At 36.9% G+C, this 19,233-nt stretch overlaps 1 protein-coding gene across 1 annotated transcript in view; it reads left to right on the top strand.

The window, feature by feature from the left end:
* Nucleotides 1-19,233, top strand: part of GABRG3 (gamma-aminobutyric acid type A receptor gamma3 subunit) — a 305,027-nt gene that overhangs the window by 153,038 nt on the left and 132,756 nt on the right. The window contains exons 4-5 of the mRNA XM_029964775.1: nt 11,484-11,704; nt 14,023-14,105. Of these exons, the coding sequence (XP_029820635.1) occupies nt 11,484-11,704; nt 14,023-14,105 (304 nt within the window). The remainder of the gene's footprint in view (nt 1-11,483; nt 11,705-14,022; nt 14,106-19,233) is intronic.

Raw genomic sequence — 19,233 nt, forward strand, 5'->3', positions numbered from 1 at the left:
CTGGTATCAAGTGGTTACCACAGCAACAGGGAGGGGACCAGTGGAGTGGGTGGGAGTGAGCAGAAGTGGTGGGAATGTTACCATGGCAACGGATGGAGTGCCTTCCTCACTGGGGTTGGAGATGCAGCTGCCCTTATGTCTACTTACCTGCCAGGTGCTGTGAGATTTAGGTACAGCATACCAGGATTGCTTGTGTTGTCACCTATATATATGTATCACCTATGTAATATGTATATTACCTACTTCATTTCCGGTTAGAATGTGAAACTGCACTTTTTATTCTTTCTAGTATAGTGTAAAAAACTGTATGCCAGTATAAGTTACTAATTGTGCAGTGTTAGAAGAGATGCTGATTTAGGGAGTGAGTTTGTCTTGCACATCATTACAAGACTGTATTTCATTTTCCCTAATGAGCTTTGCAAGATATATCTTACAAAGAGTGATATGAGGTACTGAAAATTTCTGGTAGTCTCCTTTTGAATTTCCCCAACTGGTGAGTGATGGAGCTTGTGAGTATAATATGCTCATATAAAACTGATAGGAACAGCCTGGACTCCTGAAATTGCTGTTATTGAGTGGCCCAGTGAATGGTCATCAGCCATCTGCTGTTTCATCTGGTGTCACTTTTCCCCTGACTATAGACAATGAAGAATTACCAGTGTTTTAATAAGTCTCATATCAAAAAAGAACGGACTGAAATCTAGGAGGAACTGGAATTTGGTGAACTTTGACTTAAAAAGAAGGGTCTTGAAGGGAGACAGAACTAATTCTGAGTGTCAAACCACCCAACACAAGAAGGCTTGGTAGGAAGCATGACCTGGGTGAATAGACCCCAGGGAATCGCCCACAAAACCAGATCAAAATAAAATAAAAAAAAAATATACAAGAGGTGAAGAAACTGAGGCAAGGAAAGGCCTCCAGATACTTCCCGTGTTGAAATGCCTCTTTGCTTCTGTTGTAAAGCCTAGATGAAGTCTAAGTACATTTGCCTGCTTTCTTTTCTTCTGAAGAGGTGAGCATTGAATTGGAGCTTGGAAATGTGGGAAGGCTTGGTTCAGCCTAGTAAGGCAGTCAGCACAGCCTTAGGGTCTATATATTTCAAATAAAGGTTCTCAATCTCCCCTTAAAGCATGATCTCAGTAGTGCAGAAGCAGAGAGGGGTCTGGTTTTGCCTGAGCTAACAGTGCAGAGGGGTGGAGGGCTGCCCTGGCTCCTGTGGAGGCTAAGAGGAAGAAAGGCTTGCATGCAGACTCATTACAGAGTGTCTCTCTGTGCCTATGTGGCAGAGCAGTCGTCTTCTCATTTTTAGAGCAGTTAAATATTTTCATTTTCCTCAGATGCAAATTAGGGCTTTTACAGATGATCTTTTTCTACTACTTTGTGCACAGTCGGCTTTTTTGTGCATCATTTTTTTTAATCCGAGTAACACCTATTCACATCCTGTGGATGTAGAATATAACTCCCTTGCTCACTGTTGCTTCATTTATTTCCTTGATTTCTGTCATCCAACACTTTTAACTCCCCTTTTGTTGTAGTAAATTTAGAGTTTGTGATCTGAGTAAGTCTATTCTGCTAAATCAAAGATGTCCAGGGACCAATACCTGTCCCCAGGACTGAATGGCACCAACCGGTATATGTCTCCATTTCTATATTTTAGCTGCCTCTGTTGCAGATTTACCCTATGAGGAACAGAGTAAGGAAGTCAGCTGGCAGTGAAATAAGGTGAGCGACTGGATGTGTGGTGATTGAGCTATGTGTGTAGTCTCCCTTTATTCAGCTGTGAAGATGCAATCAATGAGTTAGTGCTTGTTTTGAGGAAAAGCACAACGAATGTGGAATTATATGCATTTATTTTGACCCTTGAAGATGGGTGGCAGGATGGTTTGAAATGGGAGAGGGCTTGAAAGAACGGTGTTTAAATCTCTGGTGAGCTGTGACTTGGCTGCATCCTGGAGAAGACAAAAATGTTCTCAATATCTCAGCTTCTGAGAAAGAAAAAGTTGTAACTTTTTTCCCTGCAACCATAGTGTTGTAAGAGAGCAACTTTCTGAGATACTTCAATACTGTAGTAGAGTGGCATTTCGTTCCTTAAGATATAACGTGGCCTCAGCAGTTTACCCTAAAAATTATGCTGGAGGGGAACAGCTGGAACAGGACTTTTACCCATCTGATTTTGCCACCTGCTATTTTGCTCCTTACAAATGTTCCTTACCATCTTGCCTCTCACTCACGATTCAGTGCAAAACCATCACTGTACCTGATCCTCAACCCTGAAATGAATGTCTGTTTTTTCGTTACTGCTTTATCTCCCATTCCTTTACAGCTAATCTTGTTCTAAGAGTGACAGTACACATAAAAACATCATGGTAAGCTCTCCTTTTCTAGCTTGCTGATGGCATAAAAGATGTTTCAAAGTATTCCTTCACTTCTTTGGTCAGAGGTTCTTCAACAGAGATTATGAGCATAAAGTCTTGTGTGTAGTCCTTGAGAATGCATTTATTTTTTGTCAATAGGGAAGTTTAGCTTTTTTTTTGAATAAGGTAACGCCTCAAGAACTAAACAACATCTTTTGTTGTAGTATGTGAATACTAAAATTCTAATTGAGTATCTTTATGATTTGTTTTATGGGTTTTTTTCAGATATCAAGTATTCTTAGGAGATCTTGATAATGTGCTTTATTATATTAAGTACATCAATTAACTTATATTCACAGACTTTTAATATTCTCTTTCTTTGTTTCTTCTAATAGGAATTATTCATTTTTATTTCTTTACTATTTCCACAGGACTTCAGTTTGTCCTTGTGCATTTGTCGTACTAAATTCACAAGTTAACAACCTTGATTTCTTAAATTATGCATTTGAAATCTCTCTCTCTCTCAAACTCCATCCTGTCTGCTGTCTTAGTAAAGCCTTAAATTACAGGTAAGAGTGGGCACTGTGCTTTCTCTGTCAATCCCAACAATATTATTCCTCCCAGCAGCAATCTTCTCAGAAGTGACTATTCTGATGAGCATTTTGAGTAACATTGCTCATCAGATGACAGTGATCAAGTCTGCCTGCTGCCAAGTACTTCCTCTGCGACTTCCTTGCATGCATTAGATGTCCCTTTCTCTAAAGTAGCCCAATTTAAGAGCGTATAGTTATATCTCATCAAAGGCAAAGCTTCTCATCAGGCCCTGTCTGCAACAGGATGTGAACCTTAGCCCTTCTGACACACCAAGAGTGTGGAAATGCAGTTGTGGAATGATCATAGCAATCAGGATGTCTTTGGGAATGCTTTAAGAGAAACAGAAGCCAATGGAAGAGTCCGAAAAGAAATGGGAAGCAGCAGTGTTTAACAAGTATGAGGAGTCTTCCATCAAAAGGGAAGAGAATAGATTTACTGCTGTTTTTTTGAAATGCATTCTTTCTAATTTCATGCTGTGTTTCTGATTATAGAATGATTGATCAAAGCAGAAGAGATAGTCCATCAGTGCGGAGTGAAGGGAAGCTATGAAGGAATGTCAGGGGATGGACCAAAACAAAAATCTCCAGCCCTTCCTTTAACTGAGTGTAAGAATTTATTTGAAATATAACAGGACTGGAGCTAGCCTCCAAAGAGCCAAAATAGGCAGAATGAGACAGACAAATGTTTTCTCAGAGAAAGGAAATGTTGCATGATAACTGCATGCTTTGTTTTTAGTCTGAAGTTAGCTGTCTTTCCCTCTTTATAATAGCAAGAAATCAGTGAAATAATCCCTTGAGCAGGCAAAGGGCAATAGTGTACTGAAGAAGGCAAGCTTCTATCCTTCTTGCTCCAAGATTCCTGCTGAGGCAGTGATGAGAAGAGCTTTTTTCTTATTTTTCTGATTCAAAGCATTCAGCATTCATATGGAGACAACTGTGACTACTTGCTGAAATATTTTGACAATGCTAACCTGAATACCCCTTATATCTGTGGTGACAATCTCAATTTTGACTTTGCTTTTTTCATTGTATTTTCTCCATGAAACTATCATGCCTGTAACATTATGAAAGTATCAAAGCAAATTCTCACAAAAGAGCAAGTTATTGAAAGTCTTTTGAGCAAGTTATTGAAACTCTTTCTAAACATAAAAAGGTTTGGAAAGTTTTCAGTTATATATTTTATTACCACTGTAAACCTAATCATTCTTTATATATTTCTTCTGGGCATCTTTTGAAGGTACAGCCTTAATGCTGATGGGAAAGATAAATTCTGTTTAAGAAAAGAAAAAAGCCCAAAAGTGAGAAAGTGTTTCCTGAGATCTTCCACTCTGAATAGAGACTACTAGGAATAAAGGTAGGATCTGGAGTTGGAGAAGAAGCACAGAAAGTGGAAACAAAGCAGACTTGTGGAGAATGGGAAGGTGATCCCTGACATGGATCCTCAGGCTCCAAAACCCACTGTTGTATGCAGCATGAAATAAATCCTGCCCATTTAGCTTCTGGGCAGACTCTGAAAACATGAAGTTCTAGGCTGGCAGAGATACTTTAGGAAAAGTTGCAGGCAGCCCTAATGGTGCTACTTCTCTCATCCCAAGCTGTGCTGAAAGCAAGTCAAACTTTCAGGACTAATGTTGTGAGAATTACTGTTCTCAGAGAGGACTTGTTTTGGTCTTAATGATACCACAAGAGTTTTGAATATACACTGCATGGGAAATACACTCTTTATTTTACTGGGTTTTCTCCAGCAGATTTCATTTATTTCTTTCTGCGTTATTTCCACAAAATGAGAGTATGTAGGATTCAAAATGGCTTTGCTGGAAAAATGGTAGACCATTCCACTACTTTCAGTTTCCTTCCACAGAATACCAGAGAAGTTTTTACCAAATTTTGAAACTAGAAGGCAAGTTGCACACAGGTTGAAAAAACAACCAGTAGCTGTCAAGCAATAGTGCTAAGGTAACATAGTAAGCTTTCTAGGGCTCTCCTGGAATTGCTGTAGTTCCTGGCTTTTTATAATCTATACACCATGCAATCTGGGGGAAAATCAGCACACATCATGCAGCAGTTGCTGTGGAAGTATCTATTTCCATCAATATCAAAAATACAGCATGGCCTATGCCTCTTCAAATTATCAAAAGTCTGTTCAGAAGATGTTCCACTAGACAGAGGACAATTCTCTCCTCTTTGTAGCCCAGGGTAAGACTGGCTGAATCAGGGAAGCTGAAGGTGGGCTGTGCTCCAGACAGTTACTCTCGGGTTTTCTTATGTCAAATGTGGGAATGTACTGGTTCAGAAAGGAGGAACCACTCATCCCATACTTCAGGGAGCATTTTCTCTTTCACTCATTTGTCACAAAATTAAAGAGGCGGCTGAATCAATCAGACAACCCTTTGCAGGATAATTTTGGCAATTCAGTTGTTGATTGAACTTTCCTTTGAGTGGTGAGCTGGGCTGCAAAAATATACTTTTATTGAAGATGAACTTCAAACTCTCAAGAGATTATGCTCTTTGAATGTTCTCAAGAGCATCAAATTGCAGACTAAATAAACAGACATCATGAGTGTCACTTTAATATTTGGGACATTTCCTATTAAAAGACAGTATCTCAAACCCTTCTCTTCTTACTTCTAATCCAAGCATGACAAGGGCATAAAGAAAGAACATTTCTCTGTGTGTTCACCTGCGGTCTATGGCTGAGTGTAGTAAGAGGGAGATTCCCACCCTTCAGAGATTTTTCTTCTGTTTCTCTCCTGTTTCCCTGAACAGCCCCATCCCATGTCCCCTTTTAAACCATAGTGCTTTATATTTCTGTGGCACTGTTTGCATGTAAGGCATTCTACCATTATTAATTTTTTAAGCGTACTTCATACCGAATGGTTTGGACTGAAATAAAAAACCAAAGTTTAATACTTACTTCCAGAACAGTTTTAGGCTTACAAATAGGATTACCCACTTCGGTGAAGTCAAGCCCTTTGGTAACTAAAGGATATTTTGTCCCTTACGCATTTATTAGACTAGTTCCAAGTTTATTGGAACAGTGTTTGTAGTGTACTGTGGTATGTTGACATGTTATACAAGGGGGGTGGGAGGGCACAGAATAATCATAATGTAAATTGGACTCTAATTATCTAGCTGTTTTCAGTTGATTGAGTACCAGCCTCATACAAATGCCAGTAGCAGCTTTAATCAAAGACAGTATCACTCCATCACCAATCAATATAGAGGCTCTACAATGGAAATATCATTTTGGAAGAGTTGGAGAAATAATTCTGAATCAACCAGAAAAGATAGCAGGATTTGTCCAAAGACTTCCTAAATTATGGGGAAATGAGTCTTGGGGTGATGGTGTGTTGTCTGGTAGGCAATAATAATAACCTGGAAAGTATCATGCAAGAAATTCTCACATTTTTTCCAAGGAAAAGACTCTTGATATTATTGTTTTTACTGTTGTGAAGAATTGTGAAAATCCAGAAAATAAGAAGGTTGCAGCAGAAGCAACAAAGGCATGCCATACTGTTATCCATAATCATTCAAATCCATTACCTGACTGCGACAGCCAATGAAATAGTAATTTCCAGGATTAACCAACAGCTAAAATGATACACCATGAAAGGAGAAAAGCTTCATTTATTGCCAACAACAGGTTGGTGGCTCTTTTGACTGAGAAAACAATGAAAGACTTGGTTGAAAAGCGTGTATTTTTCTCTGTGTTTACAGATGCCTCAAACAATGGCACTTTCAAGGTGCTCCCAGTCATTATCATTCCTACACAGGTGAAGGGCAAGCAGTTCACTGCTGACCTGATTATTTTCAAGGCACTAATGAAACCACATTAGGAATATCTGAAAAAAAAAAAAAAAAGAAAAATTGTCTTTAGCTTCTTGCTCTGTATGTAACCATATAACAGAAAAATACCATTTAACTTTCCTTGTCTCATTCAGTCATTTTTCTCAGAAAATGTTTTGGATTTAAAGGAGAACTTATGAAATTTGAATGGGAAGAAATATTCTACATGAGGCAATTACTTGCATAGTGTACTGTAAAAGGATCATAATCTGTTTCCTTGGTTCTAGGAGTTTCTTTTGGAAGTTAAGTGAATGTTGTCAGATGCCAATTTTAAAATGCCATTTTCAAAGAAAACCTCATAGAGGGTGATAAAGAGGTTTTCAGTGACACAATGTCACTTATAATTTTCAGGTTTTACTGAATGTTTCTTGCAATGGAAGTCTTGCAGGTAAAACAATCTTTTTACATGATGAAATGTATAAGATAAAGCATTCATTTAAGGGTAATTTGCAAAAAAGAACCGATGACAAATTCTTGGTCATAAACTATTTATCATCAGAAGGTAAAAAAGAAAACAAAGACATTTCACACAGAGATACACATTAGCTGTCAGAAATGAGTCTTTATATTTCCATATAATCAAACAAAATACAAATAAACTGATACAGTTTTAATGTACTCTTTCCAGAAAGAGTAAAAAATATTGATAATTTAAAATTTCTTAAAAGACATAATATTGTGTGGTTAGAGATTCAGCTGAGTACTTGTATATGTCAGGAGTCTTCAACTAGGAAAAATTTTCATATTTTAGCTTCACATTCCTACTTTCTCAATTTCTTAAAACTGTTTCTTTTATAATTAAAAGAATCCATATATAATCAGATTTGGACAGATTGTGGATTTCTCAAACAGTTTTCATTTCGGTGAATTTTCTAAGACTGGGCAATTTAACATGTAGCGTGGTTCATGAATTTACTTTTAAAGCCAAACAAAATGAAATCCATTAAAACTGATAATAAATTATACTTCTATCAATTCTTTCAAGTTTATAATCAATTTCCTATCAGTGAAATTTAATACTATTTCAGAAATATGTATATGTACTAAAGGAAATAAGATTTCCCTAGAATTTCCCTTCATGTTAGCATGTAGACCTATTTCTTCTGTTAGGGTTGTCCCTTCTTAAAGAGAATGCTTTTTTGAAAGTTTGGCTGCTCTGGAGCGTAGCTTCAGTTAATGCATTAAGGCAAAGTGTGAATATGTGGTATAAAGTAGGAAAAATCTTAAGTTTATTTTGCTAGTATGGCAAACCAGGTACCATTAAGACAAAAAAACTCAGTAGGAGAACAATTTACTGTACACAACCTTGGCATTCCATGGAGAACATAGTTTTACTTTTCTGCTGCTGTGAAGCAGTCTTGTCGAAAATTTTGCTGGTTTTGACTTCTTCCTGTGTTCATTGTAGTAGTCAATGGTTGCTGCCAAAAACATAAAAATAAAAATAAAGAATCAGAAGGATATTAACAACACTTCTGCTGCAGCAGTAGAACAGAACATAAAGAATATTGTAAGAGTTGTATGATGCTACTTCATCTGAGGCATCACATCACTGAAACCTGATGTCCTCTCTGAACTCTAAGTGCAATTGTTACATTTCATAAAGATCTAAAATGGCAGATATTAGCTAGCAAATGAAGAGCATTACTTTCTTATATTACATTATATTGAGCTGTATATAAAACCAACATAGAAACCTTTCTTCTGGCAGTTTCTTGTTGGATGCTGTGTGTTGGAGATCACTGTACCAGCTTTGTGCAAAGCAACATATGGAAGCTGTTGACTTCACTGGGAATGGAGTATCTGTTGTCAGGGAAGATAGAGGTAATTTTCCTGAAATATGCATAGGCTTAAAACCATTAGAAGAGAAGAACTGAGTGCCAATTTTGAAAGCCACCTCTGTACCTTTATAGTAGAGTGAATACATAAATATCATACCCCATTATCTGCTTGGTTAACCAAGACTGAAGAAATCCAAAAGATTAATGTAAAGTATGTACTGATGTAACAGTGACTTCTAAAAAAGATTAATGGAGAGAATTGAAATTCAGATATTATATGGAAATGTGTATTTTTACTGGGATTTTTTTTGTAGACTGTACATTCTGACAGCATTGTAAATACTTTAAATGAAAAAAAGGATAAAGTGTTTAAAAAGTCAATTTCCACCAACTTATTGACTTTGCTTTTTAAATTGTTGCTTTGATTTCTCTGACCTCTGTTTACAAAAAGAAAAATTGAGTTTTTTACAGAACTAATTAATTCAAAAGATCTGTGAACCATTTAATTTGAGTTGAAATGCTTTTATTAAGGTGAATGGAGTTACAGTGGCCCATTGCAGAGATATTTTGAATAATGACCTTTGCTGGCATGTTCTAGTTGCAGTAATAAGTAAAGAAGATAAAAAATTGGAGGTGGACAGTGGTGTTAGCACTACCCTGCTTCTAGGCTAATGTATTCTGTTTCTCAGCCAAAGTAATTTACCGGAATAGAAATCACAATGTTACATTTATACTGCTCCTGGGGCCCACTTTTCTCAGATCTAGCTGCAGTACCTTCTCAGGACAATGTGTTAGGGAGCTCAAGGTCTTTATTATTCTTTTGACGGGGTAGAAATCCTGAATATCTCAAATCCTAAAAATCATTAAATATGTATGATATACTAGAAAGGAACTATGGTTGCTTCTAAATTTAGTCAAAATGAAGCATTCATATAAAATAAGCTCAAATATGAATATCACGCAAAAACTTGTCCCATGAAAAGACAGCACTGTCATTAGCCAGCTGTATACAAATGGTCTTTGATTCTATAAATACAGATTCTCACATGTGAGCTAAAAAAAGCAACTCTTCTCTCACAGCATTTGGAGAAACCCATAGACATGTCTGGCATATTCCTCTCTACAGGAGCTGAATGTACCAAATGATTTCACTAGACTTCCAAAGACTAAAATGGAATTGATTGTAAAGAAACAAGACCAGGGCTCTACCGTCTAAAATGTGGTGAACTAAAGATGTTCTTTTCGAATAATAAAGGTACACTGGGTGCATTACATTGCATCCTTCAGATGTGTGAAGATGTCATCAATATGAAAGTCTCTTCAGATTCAAATCTGTCATCTTCCCTGAGAAAATAAAGCTAATAATACAATGAAAAATGGTAGCGAGATAAGCTATACGGAATATGGTCCTTAATGCCTTTGGTGACTAGGCTTTAATTCCTGAGGTAATCTACTGCTGGTATTTGGATACGTACTAGCACCTTTTGCTCATTTACCATCTAGAGATGAGAGGCCCAAAGTGTGTTTTGGACTTGGATTACAGTGCCAGTGGATTAGGTTTCCTGGTGTTATAACATCACCTTTGGAAGGATGGCCTGCCAAAAATGTAATAGTGTAGGAAAAACAGATGGCTCTTAGCAAAAACGCTGTCCTCAGTCCAGATTGCAACCTTTACTTACTATCTATAAAGAAAAAAAGATATAATACTGTTGTGTTAAAACTTAGGAATAGACAAACAAAAAGGCAATAAAAAGAAGTTCAGAGTGGTCAAAGACAAAGACACTCCAGACTTTCCACATAGCCTTAATTCTCCTGGTAGAGTGCATCTACCAGGGGTCCTAATGAGTTGTTTTCCTGTGGATTATTCCCAACCCCTCTAATAGCCTGTGTTGTAGAGCATACACTTTGTGTCCCATCAACAAACACCATCTCTGTTATGGATGCAGCCACACCTGCAATACTGAGAGGGTATTGCATGACACAGTCAGATGTCTGTTTCTACAGGGTCTGAAAAGAGGAAGAGGAACACAAACAAATGTAACATGACCTTTCCCAACCTCTGGTGGCTGGAATTCACATACAAAATATGTGAATTCAAATGCAATTCAAATACAAAATTAAAATTCAGTTTCTTCTATGGGGTATTAAATGCATAAATCAGCATTTTTAATGTGTTCACCTATGTAGTTTTGTCTGTTTGTTCATATGTATTTTAATTTCTGCATTTATACCTAATATGATGGCTTACTTACAAAAACACAGTAGTAAACATCGAGTGAAAGAAAGGATGAATTTCATGTAAATTATGGTATTAGCCTATTCAGGGCCAATTGTTCCACTCCTAGCATTAGGTGCACATGAGGTATCTGTAAAGGAGCACTAACATGCCTTTTCATTTTGCTGCAGTGTGGCCTCAGAAACAGTGTCTGAACAATTGCTAGCAAGCAGAACAATTAATTTACTGAATTTACACGATCTTCTCCCTAAAGGGCATAATCAGGGAAATTTACCATTCTCTAGCTTATGTGTGTTGGTCCTGTTCATCTTTCACATGTCTTTTGTCAGTCTGTCCTATGACAAAGAAGTCTACAAATTGTACCTTGTAGCTGTGACTTTTTAGATACAATGGAAAAGAACGTGCTCATGCAGAAACTGTTATCGCACAGGACCATGCAAGTGAGATGTTTGGCCTGTTTCATAAAGCACATAGATCTGAAAAAAGGGTGGAGGGGGGGGAAGGGAAAGAAAAAAGGAAAAGAAAATTTCCTCAGGCAGCAAAACAAAAAGAAAGCATAGCTCCATTGGCCAGAATGTATCCTGTGGCTCTACAGCAGAACAGGCCTAACCAAACACCAAATAGTAGTGGGAAGTATGGAACAGATTTCAATTTGTGTGTCATACTTTCTTTGCAGGAGTATCAAATTGATGTATTTTTTGCCCAGACGTGGACAGATAGCCGTCTTCGCTTCAACAGCACCATGAAAATACTGACTCTAAACAGCAACATGGTTGGCTTGATCTGGATCCCAGACACTATATTTCGTAACTCAAAGACAGCGGAGGCTCACTGGATCACCACCCCCAACCAACTCCTCCGCATATGGAATGATGGCAAGATCTTGTACACCCTCAGGTGAGCACTTGGCAAGGTGCAGGGCTCAAAGCTTCTGGTGTTGCAATAGTAATTTTCCGCTGTATCTGTGTTCTCCTCAGCTGTTTTCTTTCTGATCCTTACCTGACCATGCTTTACAAATATTTTAATATTCAGGCATAAGTACTGTCAACTTTAGAAAACAAAGTCTTGTCTTTCTAAGACAGAATTAGAAATAGGTATGTCTAAATTGTAGAAGTTGGGTTTTTTAGTGCTTGTAATAAAAGGTAGTCCCATAAAACCAGGGCTGAATAAAGCATTTCTAGATTCATGCTAATGCTGATACTTGACTCTTTGAATAAGTCATGCTGAAAGATAGTCTGTTACATCTCATCACAAGGGTGAATTGCTAGAGAGAAGGTTTTTCGAATTTTTCTAATCTTTTTGATACCATCAACTCTATGATATTAGAAATAAACTATATGATGTTAGAAGTGCAGTGTATATATATACAGTATTTATATGTACAGTATACTATATACCTGTATTAAAAAAAACCCTGTGGAAATCAAAATATGTGTTTACTTATGGAAGAGATGGGTTGTTCAGAAGGGAGTTGTGCCATAAGCCACATTCCACAAACCAAACAGTTTCAGAAACATCCCTTTCACACTGCATTTTCTTCAGCGATTGTGTTCAGCCCTCTTGGTGCAACTGCATATTCCAGTCATAATTGCATTAGCAGTTGGGGTCCAATAGAAAGTCTTTGGCAGACAATAAGGAAGGAAATAAACAGTTGGAAAAGCTACTGATATTTTTAGTGCCCTTTCCATCTTAAGCTTGCTCCACTGTGAGGAGCTCTTACTTATTTCAGTTGCCTTTAGCAAACTTTAGACTTTTTGATTACAATGTCAACTCCAATCCCTCTTGGTTGTTTTTTTGGTTTTTTTGGGGTTTTTTTTGAGGGGTTTTTGATTAGATGTGTTTTCTTTTCCTTTTAAGTCCTGTTACAGTATTTCAGGGCAAGTTAAATATCTACCTAGTAGTAGTTAGACTTACATACCTATCACTAAAGAAACTATTTGCTGAATGAACTGCAAATTTTGTTTAAAACAGCTAGAAGAGAGGTAATACTTGATCCATTGGAGTGAACATTCTTAGTTTGTGAAAAATATTTTGAGTACTTTTTGACCTCTCAGGTCAACCTCCTTTTTATGCAAAAAAACCTGTTAGAATGATCATTGACCATTGTTAACACCGTGTAATTCAAAACCAGTTTATCTTACCTAAGTGTCAGAATTGGTATGACATGGAAGAGGTAACTACTGTATGCCCTGGTACTGTCAGGTGTTGATGGGTGCTATGTGTTCATAAGAAAATACAAGGTTCAATCAAGGTCCAGGCCTTTCCATCTTCTTCCTTGCCTACTTCTGGATGTGAATGCCCTCCTGCTGCAGCACTGCAAGTCCTCTTCTACCATCAGCACAATAACACTATTAAATTCCTCACAGGTGACCTTTTCCAAGACAGAGGTTTTCTCTGCACCATCCTAAATCTGAGACACAAACCTTTCCCCATCCAGTTTGTGAGCTTTTTATTTAGTTCCTAAAAGGAAAAACCCACATGACCCAAACTTGCTGCAGAAATTCTGGCATGCAATTATGTAGTGTTTACTGAAAAAGATTGTACAATAAACTAACACTGAATTCTATCTCCCTGGGTAAATACATTCACTTTGTAAGCTATCAGACTGAAGGTTATTGATTTTTATTAGTAATTTTTAAATTAGCTCCATTCATAGTATCCTTTGTGTTAGGGATGCCATGTAAAACAAGCTTTCAAGTAGGACTAAAGATGTTTCTGCTGATATGTTTGTTGCATCTGTACAATATAGAATGGCATATAGACATATATTGAGAGACAGCTGAAAGAGGCTGAAAGGATTTTAAGTTCACACTTTAAGTATATGTGGATAAGATTTCTTATAAGATTCTTTATGAGGTTTTAATTATGTGGAATTACACACCACTACATCAACCATATTTCCTGAGTTTTTTAATAAAGAATAAATGTTTCCATCCCAGGTCCTTTGATAATAAATTGTCTAGAGAAAAACACATGCACAGATTTCTTGGGATCAAGAAACTCTTGATGATGTGTCTGAAATTATTTTACATAGTTATCGTTGCTTTGGATCAGACTTAAATAGCAAACTAACAATCTGCAAATATAGTTCTTTCTTTTCCGGCCTTACTTATGGATGTCAGAATATTCTTGAATGATACCTAAGGTTTCCCAGCCTCCTCCTCTGACTGTTCATTGTACTGGCATGTAATAACAGACACTTGGTTTCTTCACAGGCTTACCATCAATGCCGAGTGCCAGCTGCAGCTACACAACTTCCCAATGGATGAACACTCATGTCCTCTGATATTCTCTAGCTGTAAGTGCTGCTTTGATGCCTTATTGTTGTATATGACTAGTATGCAGAGGCATGAGTTTATTTCTGATTTCTGTCAGGATGTTCAACTATTCCCCGACAGCTATAGGAAATTTAGGTCTACTCAAATATTCAGGGAATTCTGGTTTTCCTCTCTTGCATTTCTGGTCAATGGATTTATAACATGAAGTCTTCTGTAGGTTTACTCTATTATTTTTGCCAGAACCAGCCTTTTTAATTGATACTATATTCACACTCTCAGCAGGAGCAGATATTCATATCAGTCTGTGCAATGTTAATCTATAAAATCATGTGACATGCAAATGAGAATTGAAACTACAGTTTTCTGGTGGAGGTGCACAGCTTGGGGACATGCCCAGTAATCTCTGAACATCTGAGTTTACAGCATGTAGTGTGGTAATGCCTCTCTGTTTCATAATAGAAGTAAATGGTGCAAGTACTGTAACTCTCATTTTCCTTTTATTGCTTGGCTTGTCCAGTAGTCCCAATGTTGTATTGTATGTAGTCTTGTTGGCATGTTCAAAACCTTCCTAACAGGCAAAACAAATACTTTGGTGAAATGGATGGAAAACAAAAGTCAGGTGAGTTAATCTTGAGGTCCAATATTACTGTGAGAATTATCTTCCTGCCGATTCATTTGAAAAAAACTTGAGAGCTGCCTGCTCATGGGTACACCTGCATAGTTTTGTAATCCAAAACCACACAATGCAAATGCTTTACAAACATTTTTAAAAGGGTTTCAGCTAAAGATTTTAGTTTGACAAACTCCAAGACTCAGGATATGCATTCTTCAAAAATTAAAGGGAAATGTATGGTTTTGTCTGTCTATTTAGAAAGTAGATTTTCTCCATAATACCTTTTAAAGTGGTAGAAGAATCACACTATTGAATGTCTTCATAATAAATATGCTGTTGTGATGGTATTTATTTCCATTTATAAACAGTATACAAACAGTGATCCTCAATCACAAAACAGATTTTAATTTCAGCTACTCCAGGGTATATTTTTCTTTTTCCCCAGGAAAATGTTTTTAAAAAATCTGTCATGTAAAAATCTCCCTTTCCCCCAAAATATTATCATTATGTTGCTGTTTTTTATTATCTGTATATAAGTGAGTCTGGGCAGAAAATCGCTGTGGTATGTTTAATTCAGGTGTGTGGAATATGTGCATACTCAACTGAACAAGAGGCAGATAGCTCTGAATGAGCTTTCCTGCTAATGAACCCTTGTCACTGAACTCTGTGCACTTCAGCTATCTTTAGTTACTGCTTGAAGCTACTCTTACCTTGCGGAAATCTGCTGTTTTGATGTAGTACTGGGAAAAGTGTATGTGACCTTAAAAAATCAAATCCCAGGGATTTAATTAGACCTACTAAAATTTAGGTTTAAGTCCAAATATGCTAATTAAACCTTCCACATAAATTTGATTAGTCCTGTGCTAGTAATATCCCAGTGAACTCCAATAAACAAAGAAGTCACTTGAAACCTTGCATTCCCTAATAGACAGTTGCTGAATATAAGTTATGCTTGTGGTTTTTATTTAAAGTGAGCATATCAGTGGGAACTTCCTCAGGCTCTGCTCCATGGCAAAGTTCCAAATATATTTTGGTTTGCAAAGGTTCTTCCTAATTTAGATCTATTATCTCAGAACTCTTCTGCCCTTGAAAACACACACATATTACCAATAGACATGTACTACTGTCTGTGGAGATGGAGATTATATAGGATAAATCAGAATGTGATTGTGTCACAGTTTCTCTGTGTTTTCTTCATAGTTTCTAGACAGATGGAAAAACCCATGGAGGGATATTAAAATAATGTTTTATAGTTCTCTCAATCATTTTGATCATGTTGATAACAAGGGTTTATTTCTTTAGATTTATACTGAATTTTGTTCTTTTCCTTGAACAATTTTATCACTACTATTATCATCATCCAGAACAACTCCTGTATGATTTGTTTGTTGCATAACTTGGTTGTATTTTCAGTCTTGTGTATATTCATAGCAGTCTGTAGATACATGGCACTCAGTGGGACTTGTGAAGTGAATGACTGAGTGAATACCTGAATGATTTATTACTACCTTCTATGAAAAGTTTCTGAGGGGACAAACTGATTTGGGATTCCAAGATGTATGTCTTTGAATCAAATAACAATCTTTGTAGAACTCACAGCACAGCTCTGCTTTCCTCTGCATCCCTTTTGTTTGTTCCCCAGCACACAGACAAATCTTTATAGTTTCCACTGTAGGCAGGCACAAAAAAAGCACAAGTGTCAGAAAATATTCTCTGCACTTCTACACACACGAAGTTTAACATTTGAAATTTCTAATTTTTAATATAAATTTCCCTTGATATTTCAGAAATGTGAAACTCATCTTAAATTTTGTTTAGAATATTTACCTCTAGTGCCAACCAATTTGCACCCTAATCCTGCTGTTACTGTGAGGACAGTTTATGTTCCTTCAGTGGGAATACTGAGCTCTACTTTGTCTGTTTGCTGGGATGAATAAAGAGAAAACAGCAGCTTATAAACTGGGGCCATCTCAGTGTGCTAATAGTGGTTACCAAAATATACCTACCCCTTCCTGTGGTAAATCTTGTTCAAGAGTAGTTTCTGGAGCTCTCTACTCTCTTTTTTAGGACTAAAAAAGTATTGAAATAATCTGAAGCTCTTTACACTCCGTGCAAGTTTTGCTTGTGCTTCAGGTGACATGATGAGATGAATCACCTGGCATATTAGGCTGTGTGATCAGTGTGTGTCTGTAGCTGCTGTTCTTATGTAGATGTGCACTTAGCACATTCCTTATGTGAAAAGTTGATCCCAATACCATAATGCTGGACTGCCATGCAATGTGACAGCTCATATCTGTTCTGTGTACTGGTTTGGTTTGATCAACCACATGTGGCAAGCAGGATTTCTTAATACAGAGCTGCTACAACATTGGCATCAGTGCCAATGCATGGTATGAATGTGCATTTCCATGTAAATGTGAATAAAGAATCAATGCTGTCACTTGATTCCAGTGTAGCAGTCTTTCATAGATTTTCTTCTATATGATCACTCTTTCTTCATATGGTTTTAAAGTACTATATGCTGTTGCATAGAAATATTCTGTCATTCTTCATTTGGGTTAATTTACCCTCCTGAGCCAAGGGAGGTTGCTCTGCTGCTTTTGGCACTCAAATAGCTCATTAAACTGTCTTGGATATCTCTATACAGTACTGATTTGTGCATTGTGGAAATACTTTCAGGATTCTGCTATAAAATTTAGTTTATTGAGGTAGTTAGGATTCACATAAACATTAGGAAGGAAGAGGTGTTCTGTCTGAAGGATGATGTCAGCACAAGTAAATAAAACAGAGGCAACAAGAGCAGGCTGGAAATGAGAAGTTAAGCATATTAGTTTTGGAACTTCTACCACAGAGTACTATGGATGCTCAAATATTATAACAATTCAAAAGTGTTTAGACAAAGCATTGGAAGAAAAATACATTGGGAGTTATCAAGCATAATGAGATCACTCTCTATTAATGACCACTATTTTTTTTATTCTGAGGGAGTAAAGAGTATTTCAGATTAAACAGTAGGCAGAAGTGGCTAAACTACTTGAAGGAACTCTTTTCCATTAAAGTAATCAGAAACCTGCACCTACTCTCCCCATCCATGTCCTCAAGATTAACTTTAGTCATGACACTCCTTCAGGTGACAATATATGACAACCATACCCAAATGAAGCTGACAAACCTGTTACACCTTGTTTTGAGGTTCTGATCAACTAACTTTTTAATCAGGTACAAGAAGCTTTATGATGGGAATCTGTGCTAGCTGTGTACCTGAGGTCTGAAACAATCTGAAAGACTATACCTTAGGGTTTAGCAGATGCAGTAATACTGAGTTGCAGTGCAAGATGCCAGAAAAAAAAAAAGACTGAATTGATTAATGGGTTTTCATTGGTTTATTTTTCTTGCTGCTGCACTGATCAAACTGCAGATACTGTTGTTCATTTTTAAGAGCACCTTAGATTTAGACAACAAGAATTACGATGTTTTGTAGCCAATTACTGATCTTCTTCCTAGTGGGAAAGTCTACAGTGTCCCGTGTTGCCCATTACTGGAGGATTGCTGCAAGACAGGAAAGGTGGGCATACCCAGCATACCGTTCTTACTGTGAACACCAAAATATATACATAAAGGTTCATGAACGATTCAGGTATTTTCAGTTCAATTTAAAATAGGGGAAAGCAAAATTTCTGGCTGTTGATGGTCCAGTTGCTCAGTCAGGTCTTAAAACGTGGGTTTTGCCTTTTAAATGTTAAAGTTTGTGGGGTTTTATAAAGTGAGGTACAAAAGTATGCAAAGTATTGCAGAAAAAAAAGTAGTAAGAAAATGCAAAATGCATTTAGAAGAAATTAATCCAAATCTAACATAGATCCTGAAAGAAACAAATCCTGTCTTTCTATATATAAACTCAGTTCAATCAAATGTTCCTCTTTGAACATGAAACCTCTTATGGATATGCAATCAGTACTTTGAACCTAGTATCATTAATTTTCTAAGAGAACTAGCTGTCACCAATTTTAATGTTTCTCCTAGCCTAGAAAAGTAAATGCTGCTTTTTTTGGAATGAGCTGTGCTTTGTTTCATATCATGTGTCATCAACAGAATCATTAATAAAGTCTGAGGGCAGAATTTTACTCCTGATGAAGAACAGGCCAGAAGAAACATAGCTTAATGTTCGTGTCTTGAGAGGAGTTTCATTAAAGATGCTGGGAATAAACTGCAATGTGCAAAAAGAGCTTTAATCCACATGTGAGGTTCCATTTGTGCACTCTGAAATGGGCTGAGCCAGATCATAGGACATCAATGGAATTCTTGAATCAGTTTTTATGATGAGCATATTTTAGCTATTGTAGTTTTTTTCCTCTTCGAGGAAGGTAGAAATTAAGGTACCAGTATGCATCCATCCTTCTGTTCAGAAGACTGTCTTTTTCAGAGAATAGTCAATAGAGAGAGGTCTTATAAAGAGGGAAAAAGAAATATATTTATGGAAAATTTGTCCTTTGACAGTTTCCTGCCAAACCCTGTGTCTCGTATATGACTTGTGTCAT

This window comes from Manacus vitellinus, unplaced genomic scaffold, assembly GCF_001715985.3.
Source record: "Manacus vitellinus isolate BGI_N305 unplaced genomic scaffold, ASM171598v3 scaffold_7_pilon, whole genome shotgun sequence".
Classification (NCBI taxonomy): domain Eukaryota; kingdom Metazoa; phylum Chordata; class Aves; order Passeriformes; family Pipridae; genus Manacus; species Manacus vitellinus.